Source organism: Octodon degus, unplaced genomic scaffold (assembly GCF_000260255.1).
Source record: "Octodon degus isolate 3935 unplaced genomic scaffold, OctDeg1.0 scaffold00123, whole genome shotgun sequence".
Classification (NCBI taxonomy): domain Eukaryota; kingdom Metazoa; phylum Chordata; class Mammalia; order Rodentia; family Octodontidae; genus Octodon; species Octodon degus.
In genome coordinates this window covers 6521182-6542491 of record NW_004524699.1, presented here as the reverse complement: position 1 = coordinate 6542491, position 21310 = coordinate 6521182, and the positions used below count along the sequence as shown (strand labels likewise).

The window sequence follows — 21310 nt, the reverse complement described above, 5'->3', positions numbered from 1 at the left end:
CTCTGACAATATGTCAGATGTTTTCCTTGATTTTGATGATTTTTTTTTTTTTTTTTTTTTTTTTTTGGCGGAACCAGGGATTGAACTTGGGCCCTTGGGCTTACCAGGGAAGCACTTATTCTGCTGAGCCATCTCCATTTTTGAGGAGGACTAGTCAGGTATTTTTGTAGAATACCCTCAGTTTAGATTTGTCTGATGTTTTCATTATTACATTTGGGGTGTGGGTTTGGGGAAAGAATACACTGAGTAAAAGACTGTTCTGTCATTTCTGAGGGGTATGTTACAGTCATAGAGTCACTGGTGATGTTACTCTTAGTTACCTGGTTAAAGTAGCATTTGCCAAATTTCTCCTCAGTAAAGTTACTTTTCCCCTTCTCTTTTGGAGTTGAGTACTAAGTTCTGCTGTTCATGTTGGCAGTGGGGTGGTGGCATTAAACTCCACCTCCTGAAGAAGGTAGTAGTTGTATATGCTATTTGGGGAAATTTTCCCTTAACCCCTCACTTACTAATTTTTTTCTATCAGTATCTACTCATGTATATTTATTTTATATTTTGTGTATGCTTTTTTGGGCAGGCTCCTGGTAATTGAACCCAGGACTTAATGCATGTTAGACAAGCATCACTGAGCTATATGCCCTGGTTCCCTATATTTTGTTTATATTTTGTCCTGTGTTTGGCCATTGGGAGTTCTTTCAGGTTAATATATGTGTCCTTTTGACATGTCTCTACCCTTTTGTTTCTTGAACACCTCCTTACTTTGTTTGAGACAGGGTCTTGCTGTGTAGTTGAGGCTGGCCTTTAACTTGCAGTGCTCCTCTTGCCTCAGCGCCCTGAGCGCTGGGATTACAGGCATGTGTGCCTGGCTTTGACAATTGATGTTGGCTTACACTCATCTTTAATTTTCCAAATCAGCTGTAGAATCAGTCATTTCTCCAAGGCGTTCTGGTCCCTTTTGTTGGTGAATGGTACAAGTAAAAATGATGTGAATGATGGAGGTGATTGCTGTTCCTGGGGTCTCCTAACTTCTAGGCCTTCTCCATAGGTTTTGATAATACATATGTGTAAGTAACAGGCCTGATTTTCTTTTTCTTTTTCTTTTTTTTTTTGCGGAACCGGGGACTGAACTCAGGCCCTTGTGCTTGCCAGGGAAGCCCTTATTCCACTGAGCCATCTCCCCGGCCCCAACAGGCCTGATTTTCAATTTCAACTTGTTACTAACTGTGGGATTGTTTTGTAAGTTATATCCTCGTTCTACATGTTGATAATTCCATTTATAAAATGGAGATAGTAATATATTTTTTATTCAGGGTATTTGCAAAGCTCAAAAATAATATGTTGGGTGTGTGTGGCTCATACCTATGATCTCAGCTACTAAGGAGACTGAGGCAGCTTGTGAATTCAAGACCAGCCTGGGCAACTTAGCAAGACCTTATTTCAATATATTTCAATATAAGAAATGTAAGGGCCAGGGAGATGGCTCAGTGGAATAAGCGCTTCCCTGGCAAGCACAAGGGCCTAAGTTCAATCCCTGGTTCCACACACAAAAAAAGAAATGTAAAAGGCTGGGACTATAGCTGATGGTAGGGTGCTTGCCTAGCGTGCACAGTGCCCTGGCTTCATTCCCGAATATCCCAAAAGACCAAAATAAAACTCTAATCTACAAATAATGTTATAACAAATACACTATTTTAATTACTTAGGCATAATGATTTCTGAGTTATGAAGTCTGTTGCAGTGAGTGTGTGTATGTTGTAGGCACTTAAATGGCAGGGGAAAAAGCCTATACTAAAAATATCTTTAAGTATTTTTATTTAAACCACTACAAAAAAAAAAAAATAAAATAAATCACTACAGGGTCATTGAGAATGAGGAAATGATTCATTCTTGTTTTCATAGTCCAAGTTCAGCTGAAAAAGTGAAAGCTGATGAAGAGTTGGCTCCACAACTGAAGGAAGTGGGTTTAAGAATCAGCAAGTTTTTGGTGAGTAAAAATTAGCTCCTGCTCACTTTTGATTACTTACAGGATGCTGGGTGTGGCGGCATACACCTGTAATGGTAGCATTGGAGAGGCTGTGACACGAGGGTCACTGTGAGTTTGAGGTCAGCCTAGGCTACATGGTGAGTTCAAGGCTGCCCTGTACTGCGTAGTGATGCCCTGTCTCAAAATAAAACAAAAAAATTTAACTTGTTAATATGGATATACTTGATTTTATTGTTAGTGACTGTTAGTGAAAATTTGTTTTATTTCAGTTTTGAGTGGAAATTCATTTTGTTTCAACTGTGAGGTTTTAATTCAACATATTGTATTTCAGAAATACGTAGCTTACAACTTTACCGAAATTCACAAATTAAAGTTACTTCACCTGGGGGGCCAGGGAGATGGCTCAGTAGAATAAGCGCTTGCGCAAGGGCCTGAGTTCAATCCCTGGTTCTGCCAAAACAATAAAATAAAATAAAAATAAAGTTTCTTAACCTATTTATTATGCATCTTAGTTTCTTTTATTGATTTATTTATTTAATTCATACCCACTTTCTTCAGTGTGCCTGTGGTGGTCTGTAAATGAGTTTGTATTTAAATATGTGGCAGCTTCTGCTGAATGTTGGGAACCCAGATCATGTCTTGCCGCTGCATGAATGCGCTTGGCGAATGAGCACCTGCTTCGGATTTGTGAATTTACTTTTCATGCGAATTGTATTTCAATTCTCCCTTTTTTCTCCTACTTGGGGTGAAATTGCTGTGTTGCATGGAGTATTTGAAAAAGACGTGTTTAAGTTCCATGACCAGTCCAGAGCATAGATCATTTGAGCGGTTGGTACCCCATGTGCGATTGGAGCCCCCGTGGCTGCTCCCCTGTGTCTTAGGGTCTTGATGAAGAGCAGAGTGTGCTGCTTCTCCAGTGTTACATTCAAGAGGACTACCGGGGAACAGTGGACTCTCTGAAGGTACGTGGCCATGTTCAGCTCGCTCTGCTGGCCTTTTCCTTTTTCCTTCGTGGATTTAGAGATTCAGGGGTTTGGCATCCATTCTTTCAACAGAGGAAGGTTATCAGATGCAGCCATTCTCAGTAAAGACTTCCTGAAGGCTTAAAAAAGAGCATACATTTAAGCTGGGCAGATAGCTCAGTGACTTAAGCAACTGCTTGGCAAGTGCAAGGTCCTGAGTTTGATTCCCAGTACAAAAAAAAAAAAATACTGAAAAGAATATACATTGAAACTAAGCTGTAGCTTTACACTTGAAAGAGTGGAGGGGTGAAGAGTGGCTTTTTTTTTGGTATTTTGAGTCAGGGTCTCACTGTGCAGTCCAGGCTGGCTTAGAGCTCACTTTGTAGCCCAGGCTGATCTTGAACTCACAGTGATCTTCCTGCCTCAGCCTCTTGAGCACTGGGATTACAGGTGTGTGCCACCAAGCCAGGTTAAGAGTGGCTTTTTCGGGCTGGTGAGATGGCTCAGTGGTCTAAAGCACCTACTTAGAACAAGCTTAGCAAAGCCCAGGGACCGCGGTTCAATCCCCCAGCACCACATGCCAGCCAGCCCCGCCCCCTGGTGGGCTGAGCTGGCCACACACACACACACACACACATAAATAAATAAAAAATAATAATAAAAATAAAAAAATAAAAAGGAATAAAGTTGCAATACTCCTTTAAAAAAAAAAAAAAAAGAGTGGCTTTTTCATTGTGGAATTGAGGGTGCGCTGTAGCAGCCCGACTCCTCATTTTACATGCCCAGAAACTGAGGCTAGAAGAACTTTGAGGAATTTGAATACAGGTTTGAGGTGAAAAATAGGGTGTAGGAAATGTTTGCGGAAATAAATGGGCAGTCATGACCTTGAAGGGGGAGGCGAAGTTGTGCGCTTCTTTCTCTGTTCACTAAGTGTCACCTGTAAGACGGCACCTGATTGCTCTCTTCTCCCGCAGACGGTCCTGCAGGACGAGAGGCAGAGCCAGGCTTTAATCCTGAAGGTCAGTAGTGGGCATCACTTCCATGCTTCGGGTGCGATTGGCTGGCAGCTTCTTCACCTTATTTTCATGGATGGCCTTTGATTCTTTTGGGGGCAAGTGCTGAGGTCTTAGTGAAGACGGTTTCCAACCTGTTGAAAAATAAAGAGGCTGGTTGTGCTGGGCCCAGCTGAGACATTTTTCCTAGGAGGTTCTTTGGCTCCTGTTGAGATCTAGTTCATGGGTGTCTGGTTTTTAAGTCTAAATCCAACAGAATTATTGTTATTATTTTTTAATCCCTATATTCCCTACCACCCTCCAGCAACTTCCAGGATTTTTTTTTTTTTTTTTTTTTTTTTAAACTTTCTGCAAAGCTTTATTCTGGAGGGACACAGTCCTTCTTGGCAGCTGCCTTCCTCATGGCAGCCAGCACCTTGCTCAGCTCCTCACGCTTCCTCTTGGTGCAGATGTGGGTCCCCACCCTTTTCTTGATGAACTTGAGGGCGCTTGTCCTTGGAGACCTTGAGCAGCTCCATGGTGCGCTGCTCATAGGGGGCGAAGCCGCACACCTCCTGGATCATGTCCCACACGAACTTGGTGTGTTTGGTGAGGCGTCTGTGGTGGCAGCTGTGCCTCAGTTTGCTCACATTCTTAGTCACCTTGTGGCCCTTGTTGAGGCCCACGGCCATGGGATAGCGGGGGGCCATGGCTACTCTTTTTCAATGGTTGCTGTGGCGGAAGCCAGGATTTGTTTTAAAATAGAATTTTGCTTCAATCCCCGGTTCCGAAAAAAAAAAAAGAATTTTGCTGGACATGATGTCACACACTGATAATCCCAGCCCTGGGGAGGCTGTGGCAGGAGGATCATCTTGAGTTTGAGGCTGGCTAGGCTACATAGTTGCATTAAAGGCCAGGCTGAACTGCATAGTGAGATCCTATCTCAAAAAAAAGGGGGGGAATTAATTTCTTTCTTTCTTTTAAATGTATTTAGGACATGAGGGTAGGTCTACAGGGTCTCTATGTAGATTGGACTCAGTGATTCTCCCGTTTGTTGTTGTTGTTGTTGTTTTTTCCTTTCGGAACTGGGAATTGAACTCAGGTCCTTGCACTTGCCAGGGAAGTGCTTATTCTACTGAGCCATCTCCCCAGCCGATTTTCCTGTTTTCAACCCCCCAAATGCTGGGATTACAGGCCATGCCACCAGGCCCAGTCTCAAATGCTATCTCAGTATGCCCTGGGGGCGGGGCCAGCAGGCACTCCAGGGATGGAACCCCAGGAATTGGTTTCTTATTTGATATGTAGTGAGACTTAATGTAGTATATCCAAGCAATTGGGACATACGTCACTGACATTTTTATGCTTGTTTTTGTGTATCTGACCTGTCAATATATAATAGCATTGGTTATTTGAATGCTCTGAGAAATCATACTGGAAAGCTTTTTGTGAAACTTGTTTATGTTGTTAAATCATTCCTTCCATCTTCCTTGGCTTCATTATTTTCTGGTTTATGAAGGGTTTTTAAAAAAATTTTTTTTTTTTTTTTTACCTTATTCAAAATTTTGATGAACTTTTCAGGTCCCATCTTAAATGATGGATCACCAGTAAATGTAAAATTAAAATTGAGTACTTCTTGGCAAAGGTAAATTGCTGATTTTAAGTCTTTGGGTCTCTCAGGTTGCAGATTATTACTATGAAGAAAGAACCTGTGTTCTTCGTTGTGTCTTACACCTTCTCACGTATTTCCAAGATGAAAGACACCCTTATAGGGTAAGCCTGTATAGTGCTCCTGATTCTCTTTACTGTGGAGCATTCAGACTTCTGTAATCATGTTATGGGGACTGGGGAGATAGTTCAGCGGCATAAGTCCCTGCTTGGCAAGTACAAGATCCTGAGTTCAGTCCCTGGTACCAAAAAGAAAAGAGATAAGTAAAATAAAAAAATTAAAAAATAAGTTATCATGTTATGTTCTTCATATTGTTTTGAATACTTAACATTTTAGGTGTGAGTTGTTTATATATTTTTTTAAGGTTGAATATGCAGACTGTGTTGATAAATTGGACAAAGAACAACTAGTTGTAAAATACAGGCAGCAGTTTGAAGAGCTGTGTAAAACAGAAGCACCAACCTGGGAGACACGTGGGAACCTCATGGTACGTGAGACTTGTGCCCCACTCTTCTGTACCCTGAGGAGAGTGTCATGGCCCTGGTTAAGGGAGCAGGTTAAAGGATGGTCAGGTGCTAACGGGTGTGTGTCTGGGTTCTCATTCTTCAGAAAAACTGAGATCACACCACTGATGGCTTTAGAATAGTGCCTAAGTCTGGACCTGGACTTTTTCTCTCTCTTTTTGAGACAGGGTCTCCCTGTGCAGTTCAGGCTGCCCTTGAGCTCACTTTGTAGTCCAGGCTGGTTTTGAACTCCCAGGGATCCTCCTGCCTCAGCCTGCTGAGATCTCGGATTAGATTATACGTGTGCTCCACCATGCCAGGCCTTGGACTTTCTTTATCTGTTTATTTTCTTTTCTCACCTAAGATATTCTCTTTTGGTCAATACTACTCTAAACCCAAGATTTTATCTTTTTTATTATCATGTTCTTTTAAGTGTATGGCACTAGTCTGGTCGCATTATCTTTAATCCTAAACCAGTTTGCATTTATAGATTATAGTCTGCCTTGTTTTGTTTGAATGGAGTGGTTTTTTATTAAAAACATGTCTACAGAAAAACAAACATTAGCTAGCTGTTCAATGTATTTAGTGAAGGTAAGGGGCTCAGACATGCCAGGCAATTAAAGTACTTAGCCTTTTTACTTATCTTGAGATAGGATTTCACTTAAGTTGCCCAGGCTGGCCTTGAACTCAGTGAGATCCTCTTACCTCCCAAGTATCTGGAATTACAGATGTGTACTACCATGACTGGCCTGTGTCTGCTGATTTTTTGTTCAGTTTTTTTTTTTTCCTCTTTTTTTTTTTATTGAGAAATAAATATGAATGAGATAGTTTCACAGCTGATTAATAGGACAGTTTTGATAGTCAATACACTGTACATTGTTATCTTCTTAGTGGTTATCCATGGTACTTTTGTTCAGTTTTATAGCTTGGTTTTATTAGCAAAAGATTACACAAATTCCTTTCCAAGCGGGCTAGGTAAAATGAATTATGACATTTACATGCATTGAAAACAGTATACAACATTAAAAATGAAGGCATTGGGGCTGGGGAGATGGCTCAGTGGAATAAGTGCTTCCCAGGCAAGCAAGCACAAGGGCCTGAGTTCAGTCCCCAGTTCCAAAAAAAAAAAAAAAAGGCATTAGGCTGGCCAAATAGCTCAGCGGATTAAAGTGTCTGTTTAGAGCAGGGGCTAGGGAGTTCAATCCCCAGGCTTGCGTGCCAGCCCTGTCCCTGGGGCGCGCTGAGCTGCCAATTGAGACTGGGCTTGGTGGCATGTGCCTGCCTGTAATCCCAGCTCTTGGGAGGCTATAAATAGGAGGATCACTACAAGCTTGATCTATGCAGTGAGACCCTGAACATCCTGTATACCTTGTCCTAAAAAAAAAAAAGGCATTGGGCTGGTGAGATAGCTCAGTGGATTAGGCACCTGCTTAGGCAAGCACAGGGAGGGGAGGGGTTGGGGGGTGGGGGGGCCTAATCCCTGGTACTGGGCCATAGGCCTATCCCCACCCTGGCACACTGAGTCAGTGACCAACTCTGGGTGTGGTGGCACATGGCTGTAATCCCATTGCTGGGGAGGCTGAAAACAGGAGAATTAGTAGAGTTCGAGCCGCATAGTGAGACCTTGTACAAAATGCATTAAAAAAAAATATGAGGGCATTGGTTGAATAGTTAGTGCATGTCCACCATTAATATACTGTTAGAGGAAATAATCTTTAAGGGTTTTTTTTTGTTGCTTGCTTTTTTGTTTGTTTTTTGAGACAGGGTCTCACAATGTGGTTTAGGCTGGCTGTGAACTCACTTTGTAGTCTAGGCTGGCCTTGAACTCATAACTTTCTCCCTGTTTCAGCCTCCTGAGTGCTAGGATTACAGGTGCGTGCTATCACTCCCAGCCATTCATGTTATTATCTGATGAAAATAATTTAAAATGTTTGAAGTATTTTTTTAGCTTAATACTTAGTGTTTGCCTGTAATCCCAGCACATAGGAGTCTGAGGTAGGTGGATTTCTGGAAGTTCAAGGCCAGCCTAGGCTACATGCTATGGTACTCTCAAAAAACCAAAGAACCAAAAAACAAAAATATATAAGAAAACAGCCCACCAAAAATAAATTACAGTCTTTGTTCACATTCTTTCCCATTTTTCTTCATTGGATATGCAGACTGAACGTCAGGTATCTCGCTGGTTTGTTCAGTGCCTTCGGGAACAGTCCATGCTGCTGGAAATTATTTTTCTTTTTTACGCGTACTTTGAGATGGCACCTAGTGATTTGCTGGTATTAACCAAGATGTTTAAAGAGCAAGGATTCGGCAGTAGACAGATCAACAGGCACTTGGTGGATGAGACCATGGACTCTGTTATAGACCGGATTGGGTGAGTGTGAATGAAATGAAGCCACGTGTTTGTGCAGTGGTGGGAGCGCTGATGCCAGTGTAGCCATTCTGTGGCTAGAAAAAGGCTGGGGGAGTGGGGGTGCACTGACACATTGCAGCTTGTGCAGGAGGTGGAGGCTGGGATTCAGGGGTCGTGTTCGTCTTTCAAAATAATTATTATGCTCCTTTCCTTCCTGTCTTCACCTGTGAGTTCTTTCGTTGAACAGGCCAGTATTAGGCAGATACAAAGAAGAGGTCATTGTCTGTGGACTTTGTTTTTTACCCCTGCTGATGGCCATGGATGCACCCACATCTGAAGACCTGTTTCCTCTACTGTAGCAAAGATTCACACCTGAGATAGGGATGGTTTACCTGGGACAGGTGGGAGTAGCAGTGGCTGTCAAGACTGTATTAAATCTGTGCCACCCAGTATGGCAGGCTGAGCTGCATGTCACTGTCAGGCACTTGAAATATGATGCAAGTGTGAAGCACAGACTAGATCAGAGGACTTAGTATGAGGAAAGAGTATGCAATAACTCGTGAGCCCCTTGTTTTTTTCTTTTTATTTATTTTTGTATTTTAGGGAAGGGTCGGTGTCCAGGGTCTCACTACTAGATTGGACTTGTAGTGATATGCCTGTTTACAGCCTCTCAAGAGCTAGGATTAAGGGGCCAGGGAGCTGGCTCAGTGGAATAAGCACTTCCCTGGCAAGTGCAAGGGCCTGAGTTCAATCCCCAGTTTTGCAAAACAAAACAAAACAAAACAAAAAACTGGGATTATAGGCATGATCACCACACCCACTTTCAGTTGCCATCTCAGGGTTCCCTGTGGGTAGGGTCGGTACAGCAGGCCCAGAGATCGAACCCCCTGCTCCATTAATGCACTGAGCTATTTGGCCGGCCCTAGTTAGTGCCTTGTTGAGAGCGAAGTGTCTCCAGTGAGGTTCAGAACAGCAGAATGTGATCAAAGCCCTGTTTCCTCTCCAGCTACTTCAGTGCCCTCATCCTGGTGGAAGGCATGGATATTGAGTCTTTGCATAAATGTGCTTTGGATGACAGGAGAGAGCTGCACCAGTTTGCTCAGGATGGGCTTATTTGTCAGGTGAGCTTGGAGGAATCTTTTTCTCAGCTCTTTTGTGGTAAGTAGTATGTTTTTAACTGCTCAGGTATCCTGTTGTGTAACATTTCTTGTGTTGTAGAATTTGAAGTTCAGCCTTAGGCAATTAGACCTGGACTAAATCTCATCTTTGTCAGTCATCTTTATAGTGACAATTTAATCTGTGAGAGTGAGTAGAGTCACTTACGGAAATGGTACAGGGACAGGAGCACCACACAAACAAAAAAAAGTGGGGGAAGAATCAGGGTAATAAATAAAATTTCTAGAGTCTTCATTAAAAAAAAAAAATATATATATATATATATATATATATATATATATATATAATGTTTTTGGTACAGGGTCTCACTACACAGCTCAGACTTCTAATGATCCTGTTTCAGTTTCTGCAGTGCTGCCATTACAGGCATGCGCCACCACACGCAGACTCCAGGGCAGCTCAGTATACCAGTACACCCGGGGTGGGGTCAGGGCCTGTGCGGCAAGTGGTGCAGGGGATCAAACCCCAGTCCCCTTGCTTGCCTAAGCAGGTGCTTAGTCCGCTGAGCTATCTCTCCAGCCCTGTCTAAGTTAAGACTATTTACAAATCAGGAGAAGCTTGGTGAATGGTGGCGCATACTTGTAATCCCAGCACTTAGGAGGCTGAGACAAGATGCCCACTGTGCATCCAAAGCCAGCCTGAACTATATAGTGAGACTTTGTCTCAAAAAAAAAAAGAAAGAAATCAGGAGAAAAAAATGGTGTGTGAAGTAAAGAGCAATGGTGGGCATCTTCATTACTTTCTTCATTACTGGGACAAAATACTGAGCACCCAGACTCAAAGGAGCGGTTTATTCTGGCCCGTATTTTAGTCTGTATCGGCTGGCTCCAAGGCAGGAAAGCACAGTGGAAAGGCCTGGGTAGAGGATAGCTGCTCGCATTATGGCGGCCCTGCCAGGAAAGGAGGCCACCTTTCCAGTTCATGTCCCCAGTGACCTCTGCTGGCCAGGCCCTGCCTCCCAGCACCCAGCTGTGGCACCCCATAATCAGACAGCCCCACTTCTGAATGCATGTGGCTTTATGGGGACATCCAGATAGAAGCCATAGCAGGAGGGGGTTTATTAGCAAGGTGACAGGAATATGAGAATGGAGAGTGAGGCTTCTCTGGGTGAATGAAGTGTTTACTGATGATTGGGAGGAATCCTACTGAGGAATCTTCATCCTAGCTTTCTTCCTTCATTAGGATATGGACCATTTGATGTTGAATTTTGGGGACATCCCTCATCATGCCCCAGTGCTTTTGTCCTGGGCTCTCCTCCGCCACACCCTGAGCCCGGAAGAGACGAGCAGTGTGGTACGCAAGATAGGCGGCGTGGCCATCCAGCTGAATGTGTTTCAGTACTTGACCCGGCTGCTCCGGTCACTGGCCAGCGGCGGAGATGATGTGAGTCTGAGGCCAGTGAACAGGAAGAGCAGGCTGAACCGAGGTTGCTCTAGGAATGGCCACAGTGAAGTGGCTGGGGATGACAAGAAGGAGCTAACTTGGAAAGGCGTTTGCTGTTAGCAGACACTGCTTGGCGTTTTCTCAGCAGGATCTCACTTAGAATGCTTCTTTGGGTTAAGGATTACTGTCTTGTTTTCCACATTAGGAAATTGAGAGTCAGTGAGATGTGATTTGCCTAAAGCAACAATAACTGCTAGTAAGTGGTAGACATAGCACCAACTCAGTATGCCTGACTCTTTTTGGCTATGCAGTGCTTGTTCTAGAAGATAGCGGGACTGGGGAGATGGCTCAGTGGAATAAGCACTTCCTGGCAAGTGCAAGGGACTGAGTTCAATCCCCAGTTCTGCCAAAAAAAAGAAAAAAAAAAATGTAGAAGATAGCTTGGGTCCCATTGATTGAGTCCTTTCCAGGGGACCTACTCTCAACTGTAGCAGGATAAATTAGAATTTCTCTTCAGTCTGGTGTTGGGGCTTAATTCAAGTGGCACGCTTTAGTCAGCATATTTGTGGTCCTGAAATGAAATCTCAGAAACTAGGAGTTTAGGCTCATTGGTAGAGTGTTTGCCTCACACATGTGAGGTCCTAGGTTCAGCCCCCAGCCTTTCACAGTTGTGCTCCTTGGAATTTTCCAGAGAGGTTGAAGATTTATGTTCACACAAAAATTTCCTCATAGTTTATTTATTTATTTTGGCGGAACCAGGGATTGAACTCAGGCCCTTGCACTTGCCAGGCAAGCACTTATTCTACTGAGCTATCTCTCCAGCCCCCCTCCTCATAGTTTATATCAGCATTATTCATATTTACCAGACTTTGGAGGTCGCTAAACTGTCCTTAACACAGTAGATAGAATGAAACCAGTACGTCCGGACTTTATTTAGTTACGTGAGGAAGTGGGCTGTCAGACCATGAGCAGATCAGAGGACTCCTCACTGCATAATACCAGGTGGAAGAAGCCAGCTAGCAAAGGCTATGCGGTGCAGGGCTCCCACAGAGGGTGTTCGGGGGAGGGCACAGGGATGGAGACAGTGACGAGCAACAGTCAGGCGTGGGCTGGGAGGGAGAAGGATGAAGGCTGCTCACGGAGGATTTTTAGGGCAGGGAAATGATTCTGTATGATGTGAAACTAAACCTGCTGTAAGAAAACCAAAGAAAGGCTGGTGAGATGGCTCAGTGGTCTAAAGCACCTATTTAGAACAAGCTAAGCTAAGCTAAGCACAGGACCATGGTTCAATCCTCCAGCACCACATGCCAGCCAGCCCCGCCCCCTGGTGGGCTGAGCTGGCCACACACAAAATAAATAAATAAATGTTTAAAAAAAAAAAAAAAGAAAGAAAACCAAAGAAAAAGAAAAATAAACCAAAACACCAGCCAACAGGGCCATTTGCTAGCTCTGGTTGATTAATGTTGGCAGCGGCTGAGGCACTATATTAGGCCTCTGCTTTCTCTAGGGTCAACTGGAGATGCAGACTGTCTTTTCTCTGGGCCAGTCATGGTTTTCTTTTCCCTCTAAACAAATTTTGATCATTTGAAGAGAAAAATATGTAAATGCATGTGTACATATCTAAGTACATATTCACTGGGAATTGACAAGGGTCTCGTGTGTGATAGGCAAGCACTGTACTACTGAACTGACTCTCCAGCTCCTAGTTCTTTCTGATTTTATTCTTTTTCTTTTCTAACTTCATTCTTGACTGTGTTGTCAGGTTTGTAGCTTTTGCATTCCCCCTTCTCCCTTTGTTTTTCTGATATTGTAACTAAATTAGGAAACTGGTGAAAGAGTCAGGGTCCTGTCCCACTTGCTTGCAAGGATGCTACGTGCTGGGGGTAGGCCAAGTGGGCAGGTGCGTGGTGCCCAGTCAGTCACCGGCTGCCTTGCTTTGCAGTGCACCTCGAGCACAGCGTGCATGTGTGTGTACGGGCTGCTCTCCTTCGTCCTGACCTCACTGGAGCTGCACACGTTGGGCAACCAGCAGGTCGGTACTTGGCTCTGTGGGCTGGCTGCACAGCTGAGCTCTGCAGTCAGATCCCTGTGACAGCCACTTTGGATCTTATACTGTGTGCTTCACATTTTCATTTCTGTCTGTTTTCATTATGGTTATATGAGTGATATCTATTATAGAAAAAGCAATTTCTGGTCACTAGTAAAAAGTGTAATCCCATCTCACCTCTGGATCACTTGTTAACTTTTTTTTTGGTACTGGGAATCAAACTCAGGACCTTGTGCTTGCCAGGCAGGCATTGTGCTGCTGAGCTATCTCCCCGGCCCTCTATTAACATTTTGACGTGTTCCCTTCCATGTTCCTCCCCACATCAAAAAAAAAAAAAAAAAATTCTTTTCTAGAAGGGAGTCATACTAGCTAGTCACCCCTGGAACCTGTGGAGGTGGGTGTAGAAACCGAGGACACCGCAGTCCACTGCTGCTAAGGCCTTTTGCAAAAACGGTTGTGCGTTTCCTCCAGGATACTTTACATTATCTCTGAATTACTCAGAATACTTTATGCTGTGTAAGTGCTCTGGGAATAGTTGTTTAGAGAATAACGATGAAGAGAAAAAAGTGCACGTGTTTGTACAAATTTGAGTTTTTCTCCATGTTGGTTGGATCCGAAGATGTGGAGCCTGAAGACAGCAACCGGTGACTGGTACTGTTTTATAACTTCATTTCTCGCTGTGTGTTCATCTGTCCCAGACATCGGTCCATGCTAAAAGACACTGTTTTGCAACATTTTCCTCAGATGCAAGGATTCAAACTCATGACCAGATAGGCCACATTCTGTGACCCCATCACAGGCTCCCACAGTTATCTGCTCAGGGTTAATGTTCCTTCATTTCTGTCCCTTCCCTTCTAGTTATTTTTATTTTATCTTATTTTTTATCTTATTTGTTTGCTTGAGACTTGAGAGAGGGTCTCCCTGTATAGCTCATACCAGCTCTGAACTGACTATGCAGCCTAGGCTGACCTTGAATGTGTGGACATCCACCTGCCTTAGCCTGCCCGATGATGGTGGTGGTGGTGATGGTGGTGGTGATGATGATTTTACCTCTTGGATTATTTTAAAACAAATCCCAGATGTCATGTAACTTCATTTGGGAATATTTTATTTAACGTAATTTTCCAGTTGTTATAATAGCAACAACCATAAAACAGTATCTTCAAATACCAAGTTGGGGCTCAGATTTCCAGTTGTCTTATAAATGTCATAAACTTTTCTTAGATAAGTATTTCGGGTTTCTTTTACTTTGTAACTGTGCTGTACCCTATGGTAGCCGGGAGACCTGTGGTTAAATTTAAATTAACTGAAATGTAATACTCAGCTCCTCAGCTAACACTTAAAAGTGGGATTTGGTGAGGTAGTGCTGGGGGTGAAATCCAAGGAGCGCTTAGCTGTGTCCCTAGCTCTTTGCATTTTCAGATAAGGTCTCATTAAGTTGTCCAGGCTGCCTCAAGCTTGGGATCCTCTTGCCTCAGCCTCCTAAGTAGCTGGGATTACAGCAGTACACCACTGAACCTGGCCATTGTGTTCATACTTTTTTTTTTTTTTTTTTTAACCAGGGATTGAACTCAGACCCTTGCGCTTGCCAGGGAAGCATTTATTCCACTGAGCCATCTCCCCGGCCCCTGTTTGTTTGTTCTGAGACAGAGTCTCACTGTGTAGTTCAGCTTGCTTTTGAACTCACTGGGTGGCTCAGCTAGCCTCAAACCTACAGGGGTACTCCTGTCTCAGCCTCCTATGTGCCAGGATTACAGACGAGCACCATCATACCCAGCACTTTGTGTTTACTTTTAATATTAGTGGCTCATTTTGTAAATTGATGAAAATTTCCTAACATTAAAGAAAGATGAGATTGGACCTAATTGAAAGACTCAATTTCCAAACCACTAAGGACATGGAGTAGTAACCTTTGCACACTTGGAAAACTCTGGTCACAGTAGACCCTACCCTGAAATTGGCAGATTGTTTTTCTCTTGTTGGTGTTGTAGGAGTCCTTGTACCTGGATTTTATTTAATTAATTAATTAATTAATTTTTTAAAATTTATTTTTTGGCGAAACCAGGGATTGAACTCAGGCCCTTGTGCTTGCTAGGCAAGCGCTTATTCTACTGAGCTATCTCCCCAGCCCCCCTTGTACCTGGATTTTAAAAAAATTTAGTCAGTCTGTAAGCATTATTGGATACCTGGTGTGTGCTAAGCTCTCTGCTATTTGCTGAGGATAGAAGATTAAAAAGATTTTTTTTTTGCCTGTTAGGAGCACAGTTTAGCTGAGCCCATTTATACAGTTATGTGGTGGTCTTCAGTTTCCAGTTCACTTTCCTGTACGTTCCCTTACGTCACCCTCACTCTGTGGTGGTACACTGCAGCAGCGTACCTTTTTTTTTGCCTGAGGATTGAACTGAGGCTCTTGCTAAATTGCTCGGCCTTGCCTTGCAGTTACAATCTTCTTGCCTCAGTATACCAAGTAGCTCATCAACCACCATACTCAGCTCCTATCAGCTTTTATTTTTTCTGTTTTTGTTTTTATTTGGTGTTTTGAGACAGGGTTGCATTATGCAGCCCAGGCTGGGCTTGAATTTGTGGCAGTCCCCCTGCCTCAGCCTTCCAAGTGCTGGGATTACAGGTGTGTGCCACCACACCCAGAATTTACTGTCTCCATTGTACAGCTGAGCATTTGAAGTTCAGAGAGGTAAATTTGTCTGATGCCATAATGTAGACACAGTATACATGCCAGTAAGGTGTAATCTTACTCTGCACAGCCAGAGTTCTTTCTGACGTGTGGTGTGGGGGTGCTGAAGTGCTTTTGTGCCAGTAGAATGCAATTTAGAAAGGCTTCTTTGAATGAGGAAAGCAAACCATTCTCCCCCCCCTCCCTGACAGGATATAATAGACACAGCGTGTGAAGTCCTGGCCGACCCTTCTCTTCCAGAACTGTTCTGGGGAACCGTAAGTGTGTTGGAGGGAGTCCTGCTGTTACACTGGAGGAAACAGATTTGTCAGACACTTAGTCATAGCTTCTGTGTGTATCATTTATATATATGTTCTGGCTTAATCCACATAAAAATGGTCAGAGTCCTGTTATTGTCACCATTTTGAGGATGATGGAAGGTGACGCCTGGAATTGCTTTTTTTCAACTTGTGATGTACTGTTCAGGGAATGCCACTGTTTCTAGCAGTTACCAGGGCGTGTGATTGGTTAGTGTGAGACGTCAGCTTTGGAGAAAGAGTGAGCATTGATGGCAGCCTCTTGCCTCAGACTCGCTCCAATAAGTCGCTCTTTTCTCTTGGGTGTGGCTGGCTGTTCTGCTAGGGTGACAATCAGACCCTTTTCCTGGGAGGCTGATACCTATTGCATAAGCCTGCAGTGTCCTGGCCAAAGCCAGGGGAATGAATTTGTATTTGGACTGCGCACCTGGTGCTCGTGTTGGTGGCTGAATACTCGCAGGGTGGTGGGCAGTTGTCACATTAGTGGAAATGTCATATCAAGGAGCAGTGTTGTCTTCCTGTAGGAAGAATGGCAGTGAAGAGCCCACTGGAGAGACTAACAGTCTTTCCGTTCCCAACTAAGTCAGTCATCTGTTGCCCTTTTTCAGTGGAAATAGGAAGTAAGAATGTGTGAAATTATTAGCAAAGGATGGTTCCTGTCTAAGGGGAAAAAGGAATCCTCAGTTTTCTTATGATTGCTGGGAAGTTCTGAAGGTCAGTGACTGCTCCTCTCCCACCACAGGAACCGACCTCTGGCCTTGGGATCATTCTGGACAGCGTGTGTGGCATGTTTCCCCATCTCCTCTCCCCGCTTCTGCAGTTGCTCCGTGCCCTTGTGTCTGGGAAGTCCACTGCCAAAAAGGTGAGCTGTCCGTTCAGACTCTGAGAGAACGGCAGGTACTGTTGAGGCGCTTGCTTTCTTTTTTTTTTTTTGGCTAGCTCAGGATGCCTTCAGGGCAGGTCTAGTAAGGCTTGAGGACCTGGGGATCGAACCACAGCACCCTGAGCCTAACGGCTCTGTTTAAGCAGTCACTTAAACAACTGAGCTAATGGGCAGCCCCCCTGTTGAGGAGCTTTCATTGGGAACGCATTCTGCTCATCACATTGTTGCTCCACTGCCATAGTAAGAGTTCAAAGTTGGACTGAAGATGCCTCACTCTATAAGATGAAGATCTTTTTACCAAATACCTGTGTGGTTACTGTGGGAATAAGAATAAAGTTCCTTAATGTCTGTGTGGAAGAGGATAATAGAAGAAAAACATAGTAATCATATACATAGAACATCTTTACTGCTCGGAGTGATAAAGACCACACTTTTGAGAAAGGACAGCTATCTCTGTTGAGAAGGGGGCTGCTGGATTGGCTGCAGATGAGGTTAAAGAACAGTGAAGCCGAGTATAGTGGTGCTTGCCTGTGTTCCCAGCACTGAGGAGGCTGGCGCAGGAGGATCACTGCAAGTGTGAGGCCAGGCCGGACTACAGAGTGATTATAAGGCCAGCCTGAACTATATAGCGCGACACTGTCTGAAAAAAAGCAAAAAACCAAAAACAAAAGTAATAAGGATGGGCAAGAGCAGAGGACCAGGCAAAAGCCACTGTTGTGGGCTGGTGAGGAGTCTGAGGACCCGCTGGTACATTCTGGCTGAAAGAGCAGGTGGGGCACTGCCTAGAATGTTGCTTAGGTGAGTGTGTGACGGTTTCTTCCTGCGTGTTGGCAGGTCTATAGCTTCCTGGATAAGATGTCTTTCTACAATGAACTCTATAAGCACAAGCCTCACGATGTGATCTCCCACGAAGACGGAACTCTGTGGCGGAGGCAAACACCCAAGCTGCTGTACCCTCTGGGTGAGACAGAGCGCCGTGGTGGGCGCCCTCCTCAGCAGTCCTTGGCAGGCTGACTTGTTACTGATTGAGCCCTTCTTGTATCCGCTGCCTGCAGAGCAGGTCCTCCTCCGCTCAAGGTGCTTGTTGATTCATTGATAAGTAATGGGAGTCTCTCACCCTCCCTCCCGCCCTCTTCCCTCCTCTTGAGATGCTGGGGATTGAACCCCGGGCCTTGTACGATCCTGGTAAGCACTTCGCTGCTGAGCTGCATCTGTAGTCCCGGGCTCATTCTTCTTAATGACTACACATTGCTCTTTGGTGTTGACAGTTTTTTAGTCTTCCTTCTCTAAAGAACATGCAGGAGTGTGCCACTACTAATGCTGCCGCATAGGATATGTGTGCTCCTATGTACTTGTGCTTTCACTTGTATTGTACAGAATCACCAAAGCAGAATTTTTAGGGTAAAAGATAGTATAAATAAAAAGTTTAATAGATACCCATTAACAGATGATTGAATGAACAAAATGTGGTATTTTGGTTTGTGCACACTGGAATGTTATTCTGCCTTAAATTTCTGGCTAATGTATGGCTTGGGTAAAATGCTTACCTAGTATGCATAAGTGTAGGGGGTTTGGTCCCCCACACTGTAAAACAAACAAAAAAAGCAAAAAGAAAAGAAATTCTGTACATACTGCAACATGAATGACCTTGGAAATGTTTTGCGTAAGTGAAATAAGCCAGTCATAAAGGACAGACGCCATACAATTGCACTCCTCTGCAGCGCTTGGAGTTCGCAAGTCAGGGAGTGGTGGCTGCTGTAGCCTGGGAGAAGGAGGCCTGGGGATTTACTGGTGAATGGCCCAGAGGCCGCGATTGCAGGGGCACCGCACTGGGGGGGGTGTGGTGGCGACGGCCCGCCACGCACGAATGTGCAGGGAGCCGCTGTGCGCTTCAACCTGGTTAAGTTTTCATGTTACATATATTTTACTAAAATTAAAAAACAATTTTAAGGGGCCAGGGAGATGGCTCAGTGGAATAAGCACTTCCCTGGCAAGCACAAGGGCCTGAGTTCGATCCCTGGTTCCACAAAAAAAAAAAAAAAAGATTTAGAAGTTTTCAAAGAATGCCACATAAAACCGTAGAGAGATTGTAAGTTTATTTTGTTGCTGGGAGTGTGCAAGACTCATCACTGTGGAGCTCCAGGTACACAGTGCAGTCACAACCCGTGTGCTGTGACCTGTGTTGCCCTGCCTTGCCAGGGGCCTGGCCCCACAGAGCCGCAGATGGGGATGGAAGCGGTTCTGCATACAGCTGGTCCTCACACGTGTGGGGAGGTGGCCTTCACCAGATGGCGGGAACCTTTTACCTTTTTTTTCTTTTTCTTTTTTGTGGTACCAGAGATCAAACTCGGGACCTTACGGTGCCAGGCAGGTACTTATGCTGCTGAGCTATATCCCCAGCCTGGCAGAGAGCTTTTAACTCTTGTAAGAATGTTAGCTCCTAAGAACAGAGCCCACATTTCTTGGCATATAAATATTGTCTGGTAGAGGAATCACCTCTTGCTGTTTGTACTTAGGCACTAGAGCAAATTTCCTTCCTTTGCCCTCAGGGGGTCAAACCAACCTCCGCATCCCTCAGGGCACTGTGGGGCAGGTGATGCCTGACGAGAGGACTTACCTGGTACGCTGGGAGTACTCCTACAGCAGCTGGGCCCTCTTCACCTGCGAGATCGAGATGCTGTTGCATGTGGTGTCCACAGCAGGTGAGGTGTGGGAAGGGAGACTTGGGCTTGCTGTTGAGGGGTGGGGTTTGGAATCCTGGCCAGCAGGGTTAGATTCTGTCTCCATTGTTTGGCCTGAGGGTAGAGCCTGATCTCTCGCAGATGTGATTCAGCATTGCCAGCGAGTCAAGCCCATCATTGACCTGGTCCACAAGGTCATCAGCACAGACCTGTCCATAGCAGACTGCTTGCTGCCCATCACGTCCCGCATCTACATGCTGCTGCAGCGGTGAGTCCTCTGCCAGCCAAGGCCCTGGCCGAGCTCCCAGCGCTGATCCTGTTTTCCAGGAGCCCAGGATCCATCCTCTGTGCCCTTCCATGATTCCCTGTGGGAACCCTGAGGATTCCTGTCCCTGCTTGGGATTTTTCTTTTTTCAGATCTCTGCTAATATGAGGCCTTTAGGACAAGAGTTCTAGAAGCAATTCCATTGCTCATTTTATTAAATGCAGCATGCACTGTTCTTCAACCAGGTTGACGACAGTCATCTCACCTCCTGTGGATGTCATTGCTTCCTGTGTCAACTGCTTGACTGTCTTAGCTGCCCGGAACCCAGCAAAGGTGAGTGCCGTGTCTTCCTATCAGCTAAGGAAGCCATACTTGGGGTGTACCTGGAGGTGTGTGGACCTTAATACCTCTTTCCTTCCTCAGGTCTGGACAGATCTTCGTCACACAGGATTTTTGCCATTCATGGCCCATCCTGTGTCCAGCCTGAGTCAGATGATTAGGTAAGTCGGGCCGGGAGTGGCTCGGCCTTATCCCTAGTGCTGACCATTCTGCCTCCAGGTCTAGTTGAGCTGTATTCATTTAGGGTGACCTGGCGTGGTTGATTTTATGAAAGCTCTCTCCCCCCGTGCCCAGTGTGCTTTTTGCCCATTCAGCTCTTGGACCCACAGGACAGTGAGGACCAGGGAAAGGGGATGTGGGCAGCGGGGCTCAGAGCTGCTGTCCTCCGTCAGAACACCATAGGAGTGGCTGTCAGATTTTAAAGCCAGAGAGCGAGTGAGAGATTTCTCATGGAACTGTGACTACTTGTTACTTGTACGTAGAAGTTTACTTTCCAGCCAGGAAAATTCAAGTGTGTCTATATCTGCACTCTTGGCTTCGTGTGTGTGTGTGTGTGTGTGTGTGTGTGTGTGTGTGTGTACGCACATGCACATGCACATGGTGTTAGGAGTCAAACCCATGCCTTTTGCACATGTTAGCCCAGCATTATACTTATATTAAGCTATACCCACAGTCCTGGTGTCCCATTCCAGTCCCCTCCCCGCCACTACCACCAGCGATCGGACTCAGGACCTTGTACGTGGCAGGCATCCTATTCTGGTGTTTTATTTCCTTTTGAGATTGAATTCAGTCAGACCCTTGCACTTGCCAGGGAAACGCTTATTCCACTGAGCCATCTCCCTGGCCCCCTCATTCTGTTGTTTTAAAAAAATTTTAAATGAGCTGGCCAGATAGCTTAGCAGACTAAAACACCTGCTTAGGCAAAGCGCAGTGGCAGTGGCACCAGACATCCAACCCAGCGTCTTCACATTGAGCTGCTATATCTGGACATTTTTTTTTTTTTTTTTAATGTATTTGGTGGGCCGGGGAGATGGCTCAGTGGAATAAGCGTTTCCCTGGCAAATGCAAGGGCCTGAGTTCAATCCCCGGTTCCA

General features: G+C 44.8%; 1 protein-coding gene across 1 annotated transcript in view; it reads left to right on the top strand.

The window, feature by feature from the left end:
* Nup188 (nucleoporin 188) overlaps positions 1–21310 on the top strand; it is a 57759-nt gene that overhangs the window by 18106 nt on the left and 18343 nt on the right. Inside the window, exons 4-19 of the mRNA XM_004640471.2 lie at positions 1897–1981; positions 2863–2943; positions 3918–3962; positions 5613–5705; positions 5966–6088; positions 8264–8475; positions 9461–9575; positions 10813–11013; positions 12956–13045; positions 15944–16009; positions 16791–16910; positions 17766–17892; positions 19481–19633; positions 19754–19880; positions 20123–20210; positions 20301–20377. Coding sequence (XP_004640528.1) covers positions 1897–1981; positions 2863–2943; positions 3918–3962; positions 5613–5705; positions 5966–6088; positions 8264–8475; positions 9461–9575; positions 10813–11013; positions 12956–13045; positions 15944–16009; positions 16791–16910; positions 17766–17892; positions 19481–19633; positions 19754–19880; positions 20123–20210; positions 20301–20377 — 1803 coding nt within the window. The remainder of the gene's footprint in view (positions 1–1896; positions 1982–2862; positions 2944–3917; positions 3963–5612; positions 5706–5965; positions 6089–8263; positions 8476–9460; positions 9576–10812; positions 11014–12955; positions 13046–15943; positions 16010–16790; positions 16911–17765; positions 17893–19480; positions 19634–19753; positions 19881–20122; positions 20211–20300; positions 20378–21310) is intronic.